The sequence below is a fragment of the Procambarus clarkii genome, unplaced genomic scaffold (genome assembly GCF_040958095.1).
Source record: "Procambarus clarkii isolate CNS0578487 unplaced genomic scaffold, FALCON_Pclarkii_2.0 HiC_scaffold_103, whole genome shotgun sequence".
In the NCBI taxonomy this organism is placed as follows: Eukaryota; Metazoa; Arthropoda; class Malacostraca; order Decapoda; family Cambaridae; genus Procambarus; species Procambarus clarkii.
The window spans coordinates 1,134,157-1,145,389 of record NW_027189136.1 but is presented as its reverse complement, the minus strand read 5'-3'; the positions used below and the strand labels follow the sequence as shown (position 1 = coordinate 1,145,389).

Sequence of the window (11,233 nt, the reverse complement as noted above, 5' to 3'; positions counted from 1 at the left end):
TAAATTACTCTCAGGCCCAGTATCAAGCCTGAGGAGACCTATGCCTGCAGATAAACAATACCAGTAGAAACCTAAATTTGTCAGCTGATTATATTTCTCCAGTAGCATTATACTAAGGAGATTACAGCTGACTATACCAAAAGAGGTTGATGTTAGTATCATCATTTGAAGCTGAAGATGAGTTCATGAGGCCACAGTGGCAAATCAGTGAACAGTAGCCTAAAACAGCTACAAGTCACTGCGACCAATGTCACTGAACCCACTGCAGTCTCAGAACCATACTTTACTTTAATGATGAGCTATTCAATCTTCTGAATCAATTAACTAAATTAAACCCCAATAAATCTGATGACTGATTTGATACATTTATTATTTAATCAAGATGTATTCCATGGGCCTCAGTGTTTATATAGCAGTGACCAGTTACCTGAAGAAACTTCAAGTTATATCTAATGTCACTGATCTCACTGCAGTCCCTGAATCATACTTGACTGTAGTACTTGATCACATCCAGTCTTCTGGGTTAAATAATATGTAATAAGGCTTGAATATTAGCCTTTCAAGAGTTGACAGGGAAATGAAATCGCATTAGACTTCTAACCCCTGCAACTCTAGTACGGGACATCCGTCCTGTACGAACAGACACACAAATGTGTGATTACTAACTACTAACATCAAATTAATGTAATAATTCGATGGAGGAGTATCGGTGTTCGTCTGTTCTAATTAGGACTTCGACCCGTGAGCAGCCCCCTGGGGAATTATGTCGGAAAATCCTACACCATTTAATATCATACAGATAATAGCTGTATTATAAACAAGTTACCCATAGAAAACGTAACTTGTAGTGGAATTACCGTCTAAAGAAAACGGGATATCATCACCACATACTATTATAATTCACCAGCTATTCTGCTGGGAATTATTCTTAAATACATTAGTCTTTGGACTTTACCATCATAAAAACATCTTATATAAATTAACTTAATTATCAATATTAAAGTAGAGTAAATGTGACCCTTCTATCACTTTCTGAAATCTGGACAAAGTAGGCCAGGCGTCAGAGTGAGGAGGAGGGCAGCCATTGTTGTTATTGAGACCAGAGGCTCACACGGGAGCAAATTCGGCTCCTGTTAAATTTACTTGGACGTAGTGTTATGGAAACTAAAAGTGTACCATTGTCAACACGCTGTCTACAAATACAAGTTAAGTGTCTATCCGAAACCCGTTTATCATTCATTTATGGCCATTAATGTCAGGATATAGGGTTACCCGGTTAGAACGCGAAATCGCCTCATACTAAAGGTAATTAAGCCAGGTCTTCAATGTTCCATATAGTGTTTTCTCTGATATAGCTTGTCATATATAGGATTCTGGCTTCACAGCTAGCGCACTTTTGACAGGTCAAGACGAGGATGCAAGATTTTGTGCACCAGTTACTGGGTGATGGAAGCTGCCTCAAAGAGGATAATTTGGTGTCTACACCCTAGTTATACCTGGTGGACTAGCCTGCTGTACTATAAGATAAGGAACCTCTTCAATGTATGTAGTTACTGTAGTTTGATTGGCTGCATATATATTAATATAAACCCCCCTAATGTGTAGAGGATCGATTTGTGAGATTATGAGATTATTGCAGAAATACAGTCCACTTAACATTATACAAATTGCTATCGAAGTATATAAATTAACGTAAATATAAATTCATATAAATTAAATAAATATAAATCTCACAGGTCGGTTCCCACAGCTGGTTACTGCTGTGCACCACCAGCAGACAGCTGGTTACTGCTGTGCACCACCAGCAGACACCGGTTACTGCTGAGCACCACCAGCAAGCACCCGGTTACTGTTGTGGACGACCTGCTGTATCTATTTAATGTACAGCATTATAGTGCTGTACATTAAATAGATACAGAAGACATGTGGTTACTGCTGTGGTCCTCCAGCAAGCACCCGGTTACTGTTGTGGACCACCAGCAAGCACCCGGTTACTGTTGTGGACCACCAGCAAGCACCCAGTTACTGTTGTGGACCACCAGCAAGCACCCGGTTACTGTTGTGGACCACCAGCAAGCACCCGGTTACTGTTGTGGACCACCAGCAAGCACCCGGTTACTGCTGTGGACCACCAGAAGACATGTGGTTACTGCTGTGGACCACCAGAAGACATGTGGTTACTGTTGTGGACCACCAGCAAGCACCCGGTTACTGTTGTGAACCACAGGCAGGTACCCAGTTACTGTTCTGAATCACGGATAAACAACTGGTAACTGCCGAGCACCACCAGAGGGCACTTGGTCACTTCCGAGGTTTACTCACAAGTATCTGATCATTCCCAAGGGCCACCAGCAGGCCTCAAGCTACTAACAAGGAACACAAAGAGGCATCTGGTTATGGCAGAGGACTAGCAAAAGTCATATAATCCCTCCAGGGAAGCAATAACAATCATTTGATCTTTGCACAGCTAGCAGAACACCAGTGACCATTACATGATGACTGCAGTACTCCAGCATCCACTGTGGCTTACTCAAAGCCACCGTGGATTGCTTACTTAAAGCTCCTGGTGGCTTCCTTAGTGTTAAGCAATATACACCAAAGAAAAGGTAGTATAAATAGTACAATATACAGATATATGTAATATAATTTAATCCTCCTCATTATAGTGCTGTACATTAAATAGATACAGAGTGTGACACATTATCACATCAGAGGAGGTCTGTACAGCTGGAACACAATACTATAAAAATATACTGATAAAAGGACTGTATTCATTTAACTATTTGGCATATACACCTGCCCATCAGCTGAGCCCCATCACTGAAGGATATCCTACATCAAGTGGGATTCATCCCTGAACCTGGCAGATAGGCAACTAAGAAAACATGGTGAGACGTGGCAGAAATCTGTTAACCCAAGGGGCAACGTACACACCCAATGAGGCGGTACAGTTTGAACAATACCCCTCAACGATGTATAATAAATTAAAACAAGGTGAGTGATTGAGCCCAAGTGATGTGAGGTAATCAGTTGAAGAGGACCGATTCTGGATCTTCACTTTCCAGGAACTTGATGTGACGCAAAACGTCCTTCTTTGTGATGATTCCCAACAACCGCCTGCAAGACAAAACAGTACTCGTTTCAGTTAATAACACGTGCTTTACCACCACCAACAACAAATAATCTCTCACAGCTGTTTGTAAATTAAAATAAATTAGCTAATATGCCTTCATCATAGATAACAAGATCATGTCATCTATAATGATGATGGCATATCAGTCAATTTATTTTACTTTACAAACAGCTGTGAGGAATAACTGCTATGCCATCATCATACAAACGCCAGAAATATCACCACCAAAAAAACAGCGTTGAATGTAATGAAACGCCATTTTCTTGGTGAGACCTGGAGGCTCCCCGGAGCCTACTAGGTTGATATGCTAATGTCAGACTTTGGTATCAGTCATGTGTATGGAGTTCTGTGGGCCTACCGGGGACCACGAGCCAGAACCTGGCCCCTCTCAGAGAGGCATGGGGAGCAATGGCCTACAGAAACCCCCATGTGGTTGGAAGCATTCTATGTCTGCCATCGACCGAGTCAGGTACCCAGAAATGTAAGCATCCCAAAACAAACTCCTATTCTGGTGAAATTATTGCTACCAAAAGCTGAACAATTGGATAGAACTCCCCTAAAAGAAACGAGCAAACGAGAATGACATCACATGTCGCCGTGCCGCTGTCTGCGCAGCTCCAAAGGGGAAGCCCCAGACCACTCACGCAGGCTATCCACCCTTCAGTTCTGAGGCTGGATGTCAAAACACGCAAAAAAAAAACCACTGACCGGAGGGAGGGATGCGGGGAACCTCCAGGTCTCACCCAGAAAATGGCGTTTCATTACATTCAACTTTGGTTTTCTGGGGGGAGCCCCTTCGGTTCCCCGGAGCTAACTACCCACAGAGGAAAAACATAAGGACTTACTCGGGAGGCGGTCGCTGCTCACACCTCAACTCGAAGGCGAGACAACTAGCTACAACCGCCGACCCAAAGCGACACAGGCCCGACAAGGCCCAGGAACGGACACTATACTGTATATCAAGCAGCCAGGAGCCTGTCCGACTGCCCAAATCCCCGCGCCCGAATGTCAGACCAGGACATGCCGCTAAGACAGCAAGAGCAGCGAATGTACGAACGTCATGGGTCACAGGGATAGACCGCAGGCTGACTACCCTGAAGAACCCTGCGGACGACCTGGGAGACCCGCACCCGCGAACAGGGAAGGGAACCGGATCAACCCAAAGCGCGTCCTAGGACACATAAGCCATGGCGCGCAAAGAACGGCGGAGTGCCACAACCAGACACAAAACATGATGCACCCCCGGCCTAACCAAACAACAACAACCCAAAGACCCCTCCGGAAAGCAGCAGTCTCATTCTATGCCAGAAAAGAAGGAGATGGCTGCAAACAAAGCCAATGCCACGATCATAGGAGCAGAAACCCCTGTGCCGGAGGAGGGCATGAAGCTTCCCGACCCGACCCCCAGAGGCCAATGCCAACAGAAAAGGAGCCTTTGAGAAACAAACCTGAACCGAAGGGACCACAACAAACCGAGGAGAAAAAAAGAGAGAGTACTCTATCCAATGACCAGGACGGCTCAGGTGGCATATGAGCAGGCCGGAGGTGAACCAATGCACAAGACAGCTTGCGAAACGGTGCAGAAGGCACAGCAACACCAAAAGCAAGCGGAAGCGGCTCTGCCAGCGCCACACAATACGAGGCGACAGTATGTGGCATGATGACGGCCCCGAACCTCTACAAGAGAAGGACAAGACCAAGCCAACAAAATGCAGCTACCAAAGAAGGGACGGAAGGAAAAGGAAGGACCGCCAAAAAACCCCACACCACCGCCAAGAAGAAGCACGCAGGTGGGACACCAGTAATCGGAGACTACGGCTCCAATGTGTGACGCTAGAGAAGGGACACCGCGAAACCCTGAAAATGTCAACAGGCATGGGAAGCTAGGAAACCAGGAACCCAAACCTGGCAATAGGAGAACCAAAAGGCACAAACAAAACACACAATGTGTAAGATAAAAACACAAGAAAAAAGACCAGAAGAACAGCACCAGCGGCTAGGGACAAGAGTGTATAAAGAAGATGCGGAACGAAGAAGACAGGTAGCAAACGGGAACAAAAAGCATGCCAACAACAGAGTTGATGGTCATGTCCCAACACAAGACTAAACTGAAAAAGGTGCAAAGGTATGCCACCAGACTAGTACCTGAACCGAGGGGTACGAGTTATGAGTAGAGACTATGGGAAAGAAACCTCACATCACTGGGAGACAGAAGAGCGAGAGGGGACATGATCACCACATTCAAGATTCTCAGAGGAATCAATAGGGCAGAGAAAGACAAAGAAATCCAAGGGGCACACACACCAGGGGACACAGACGGAAAGGAGTGCCCAAAGCCATAGAGACATCAGAAAGAAGTATTTCAGTGTCAGTAAGAGACAAAAGGAATGCAAGAGGAAGTGATGTGGTGGAGGCCGACTCCACACACAGCATTAAGCGTATAATGGTTAGAGCCCAGTAGGCTCAGGAACCAGTAGTAGAATGACAGGTGAGAGGTGGGACCAAAAAGCCCGAGCTCAAGCCCTGCAATCACAACTAGGTAAGGACAACGAGGCCACGTCACTCACCTGACATCTTCGTGGCCTCGGTACAGAGGCCACGAAGATGTCAGGTGAGTGACAGGTGAGAGGCAGGACTAAAGAGCCAAAGCTCAACTAGGTGAGGACAGAGAATCCAACATATATGGAAGGGCTAAGCCAGGCACTGCAAGACAGGCAAGGAAGAACTGACCCAGAGAAAACCACGAAAAACAGGGCCATGACCCCCCCCCCCCTTGTAACAAATAACACAGATGAACAAGGAAGGCCCCAGGAAGAAGCACGCAAGGGCCAAACAAAATGCCACAACCAATCCCCAACACACATCCACAGTATGAAAACTGCAGCAAAATGTCACCACACAACATCTTGACACAGTAACATTTACCTCATAACATCCACCCCCACCATTGCACCATTACAAAAGAAAGACACGGGACCGAAAACCGAGAAGCAGCACGGAAGAGAACCAACAAGCCCATGAAAGGACTGGAGGGAAGCCAGACCGGAAGACGACAGATGTTCCAATAATACGGGAAGAAGTAAAAACCTTTTCGGACCTTCGAAAACACACACAAGCAAGCACTAAGCACGAAGGCACAGAAAGATATAGTCGCACCCGAGACCAAAAGTCATGTAGAACCCCGAGAAGAGGGGAACAAGACAGAAAAGTCCCGTCCAAAGGTAGATGGGTGAAGAAACAGAAAAGAGAACCCTCCACCAGTACGGAACGACAGACCCAAGGAACAAGGAACCGAACCCGGGGAAGGGCCGACGCCCAACAAGTCGTACGGAGAGGGGGGGAAGAAAAACCCCACTCCTCGTAATCGCAAGCCCCGCTTAGAGGGTAGAAAACTCTGGCAGGGTCCAATGGGACCCAAGACCCCAGGACCAACAAGCCCATGAAAGGCCCGGGAACCCACACGGCAGGCCCCGGGGACGAGCCGTCCCCCCAAAGCCCCAGCCTCACAAGAAAAATCCAGGGCAGTTGGAAAAGTACTAAGGAAGGCAGTCCACTGGCAGACTCGTACAACACGGCTGGAGGACCAGGCTTGAATGCCTCCTTCGCTCCCCCAGAAGGGGGAAATCCTCGACGAGTTTCAAGACCATCAAAGCTCCTGCCCGACCCTGAACCCGCAAACGGTAAGGATCTGGATGCAGGGAGGAAGGAGGGAACCAGACTAGACCACAACAGGAAAAAGACAAGGGGGCACTGAAGGAAACAAAACTGAAGCGATCAACACCCCTAAGCTCAGTCACACCAACCAAAACAGGGCAGCCTCGGGGCTTCCGGGGAGCAAACAACCTTGCGCGTTGCCACCACTGAAACTCGACGTGCAATGCCCGTGCTACCTGCACCTGCAAAGTCAGCATAAAACTGGGTAATCAAGCCAAAAACAAGCAACAAAACTCGCAAGGCACCGGGTCGAAGGTGCCACTGACCCCACAGACAGCAGACGGGGGTAAAAACAGTAAGAGTCACCCTGAGACAAGGGGACAGAACAACCCCTGAATTCGCACAGAGCGAGGGGGGGACTCCAGGGTCACATCCATAGGACCCGCGCGTCCCTGTGGGAATTCCCAGGGTCCTGAGACAGAACTCACGCTCAGGGAAACCCAGGCAGGGTACTGCTAATCGGAGCCCAAATCTACCAAACAACCTAGACTAGGTTGGTAGACTAGGTTGAAGTCTAGGTTTGGCTAGGTTGAAGACCTAGCAGGGGAAATCACTGGAAGAAGGAAGAGTACACAGGGGCCAAGAACCAAGGCAGACCCCCCACCAGGCAGGCAAACAAAAAGAGAAAACCCCACAAGAGGACAACGTACTCAGGCGGAACAGAGCCGGCCATTATGATTGGTGAAATAAGCTGCGCAGTACCCTGCACCCCTACCAGTGCAAACTGCCCCTTACCCGAAGGCGAACAAAGGAGACAGAACACCCTAGCACAAAGGGTGGCTGAAAACCAAGCAGTAAACGGCCCAGCAGAGGCAGAACCCAAGGAACTTGTGGAAGGTGGCCCCAAGCCCCAAGGGAAGTACTTATAGGGCACCTAGGGAACGAAACCCTAGGCGCATGCAGCCCGAGTACTGGAGAATCGCTCCTGGCTTCTGAACCACCTAGAAGACAGTCACCACACACTAGGTACAGTGCTGAAATAACCACCGGAGCCAGAGCACATGACCTCAGCCTTAGAATTGAAGGGTGGATAGCCGGCACAAGAGGTCTGGGGCTCCCCCTTCCCGGGGAGGGGAGAGCTGCACAGACAGCGGTGCGGCAACGTATGATGTCATGCTCGCTTGCTCGTTTCTTTTATGGGAGTTCTATCCATTTGCTCAGCTTTTGGTAGCAATATTTTCACCAAAATAGGGGTTTGTTTTGGGATGCTTACCTTTCTGGGTGCCTGACCCGGTCGATGGCAGACATAGAATGCTTCCAACCACACGGGGGTTTCTATAGGCCATTGCTCCCCATGCCTCTCTGAGGGGGGGGGGTCAGGTTCTGGTTCGTGGTCCCCGGTAGGCCCACAGAACTCCACACACATGACTGATGCCAAAGTCTGACATTAGCATATCAGCCTAGTAAGCTCCAGGGAGCCGAAGGGGTTTCCCCCAGAAATACCATTACAACCATTAATACCAACATTGGTCTGAAAACAATGACATCTAAGATTCCCAAAACCTTTCTGCTCAACGTTAATGTACATGTTTATGTGGTTAATGTTTATGTGGTTAATGTACATTAACCACATAAAAAAGAACCCCCATCAGATGATATAAATGTCATAACTTACAAACTAGCCAATGTTCAGTCCAGATATATAATCTACACACCATAACAAATCTAAGCAGTATCTGAACCATTTTCAGAACCTAAATGCACTTTAGCATTATCCAAAGCAATGGAGATAATAGGAAGCATTCTTGGTGGTAGTGTGTGGTGAAGGACTTTATGTACTGACTTGCCCCTGACACCAAGGCTTCAGGAAAGCCCATAATATAATCAAGAACAGTGTAGGTGACAGGAGGGCTCCCTCACCTCATTGTTTACATTTAACTCCATGTGTTCTGCCTTCCAACACACCTTTTCCTCTAGATATCCTGGTTCAGTTATGGAAATTTATGACAAGATTTATATGTTTAGTCTTCACGACTCTCCATAGTTGATGCTCTAATTCAATAAGGGAAATTTACTACATTTATTTTATAAAACTGTCAAAAAATACAAAGGTCAGGAATAATTTTATACGTTGTAATATTCGCTACAACCCAATGGATAAATTGTAGCAAAGCAAAATTGCATGCAAGGTAGAGTATTGGTTGCCAGAGTAGGTTTCTATTTTTTTTTTTGTATTTGTCCTTTTTTTTTGTTCTGTTTCAAGTCATGTATACGGTAACTCCTCTTTGTTTAAAAAGATATAATTATTGGAGACACCTTACTGTTTTTCTTTCCGTCCACCATAATGCAATAATATTCTGCAAGGTTCTGTACATTAACCATCTGTCAAATTTCTTTGTAAACTGAAATTGATAAGCAACATTGAATACCAAATCTTCCTATCACTTAGCTGGCTTAGGCCTTAGGCCGGGCATTACACACGTAGGCATAGGTCTTTACCCTTTTATGAGAATCTTCACTAAAACCTGCACCATGACAGACTTTAGGAACTTCCAAGTTTTATGGTCCCAATTTTATACATTAAAAAAAAAAAAAAAAAACTTAAAAATATTGCATAATTACACTTCAACACATGTGAGAAAGCAGAAAGTAAAATGATACAAAAATGACTTACCCATTGTGAGTGACAAGAGTTTGCCTCAACCCCAGCTTTCTAAACATGTCCACCACTGTCTCCATTGGAGTTTGATCAGTGATCGTAATAGGAGCAAGATCCAAGATTTTGCGGAAGCGGAGAGGAGGAGGACCCATCCACGGCGATGGGACAGATGCTGTGAATAACACCACTGACTCTCCCACTATGCCTTCTGTGTTCTTTTTGGCTTGATCTGTAACCGTAACCAATTAAATAACATGAAAAAACCAGCGTTGAATGTAATGAAACGCCATTTTCTGGGTGAGTCCAGGAGGCTCCCAGGAGCTTACCAGGCTGATATGCTAATGTCAGACTTTGGCATCAGTCATGTGTACGGAGTTCTTATGGGCCTACCGGGGACCACGAGCCAGAACCTGGCCCTCTCTAGAAAGGTAAGGGGAGCAATGGCCTATAGAAACCCCCGTGTGGTTGGAAGCATTCTATGTCTGCCATCGACCGGGTTAGGCACCCAGAAAGGTAAGCATCCCAAAAACCCCTGTTCTGGTGAAAATTGCAACCAAAAACCGAACGAGTGGATAGACCTCCCCAAACAAAAACAAGCAAACTAGTATGACATCACCCGTCATCGTGCCGCTGTCTACGCAGCTCCCCCCTTCCCGGGAGGGGAAAGGGGTAGCCCCAGACCTACCACGCCGGCGATCCACACCCCAGTTCTGAGACTGGATGTCAAAACACGCGAAAAAACGCCAACCAGAGGGAGGGAGGGAATCCGGGGAGCCTCCAGGACTCGCCCAGAAAATGGCTTTTCATTACATTCAACGCTGGTTTTCTGGGGAGGAGGCCCCTATGGCTCCCCAGAGCTAACTACCCACAGAGGAAAAGAATAGGGACTGACCCGGGAGGCGGTCGCTGCACACTACTCAACCCGAAGTCGAGACAACAGGCCGCATCCACCGACCAAAGCGACACAAGCCCGGCTGGGCCCAGGAACGTGTACAAGTTAACGAGCAGCTAAGGACCCTGTTCGACCGCCAAATTCCCCGTGCCCAAACGTTCTCCCAGGACACAGTACCAAAGATGGCGGCAAGAGCCGCGAACTTGCGGACGTCATGGGCACGGAGATAGACCACAGGCTGGAGAGCCGTACGAACCCTGCGGACGACCTGGGAGACCCGCACCCTCGAACAGGGAAGAAGGAAACCGGAGCAACCGAAAGCGTGTCCACGAACCCAGAAGCCGTGGCATGCCAATAACGGCGGAGAGCCGCAAACGGACAAAAACAAAATGCACCCTCGGCCCAATCAATCAAGCAAACAACAACCCAGGGACCCCTCCGGAAAGCAGCAGTCTCATTCTTCGCCAGAAAAGAAGAAGGCAACAGACGACCAAACCGATCACCCCGACCGAAGGAGCAGAAAACCCCTGCGCAGGAGGAGAGCATGAAGCTCACCTACCCGACCCGCAGAGGGCAATGCCAACCGGAAAAGAGGCATAGAAAAACAAACCGAAACTGAAGGGGCCACAAGAAAACGAGGAGAAGAAAGAAAAGAGAGCACTCTGTCCAATGACCAGGACGGCTCAAGCGGCGCAAGAACAGGCCGGAGGTGAAACAACCACGAGACAGCTTACGAACGGTGCAGATGAAAGTCCAAAAGCAAGCCGAAGCGGCTCCGCCAGTGCCGCATAAAACGAGGCGACAGTATGCGGCAAGTCGACGGCCCCCAACCCCCAGCAGAAAAGCCAAGCCGACGCCAACAAACGCAGCCACTGAAGAAGGGACCAAAGGAAAA

At 47.6% G+C, this 11,233-nt stretch overlaps 1 protein-coding gene across 1 annotated transcript in view; it reads right to left on the bottom strand.

Moving 5' to 3' along the window:
• Positions 1–2,626: 2,626 nt before the first annotated feature.
• LOC138360239 (H(+)/Cl(-) exchange transporter 3-like) overlaps positions 2,627–11,233 on the bottom strand; it is a 47,910-nt gene continuing 39,303 nt past the window's right edge. Inside the window, exons 4-5 of the mRNA XM_069320168.1 lie at positions 9,462–9,675; positions 2,627–3,117 (exon numbers count right to left, since the gene is read on the bottom strand). Coding sequence (XP_069176269.1) covers positions 3,027–3,117; positions 9,462–9,675 — 305 coding nt within the window. The 3' untranslated portion in view covers positions 2,627–3,026. The remainder of the gene's footprint in view (positions 3,118–9,461; positions 9,676–11,233) is intronic.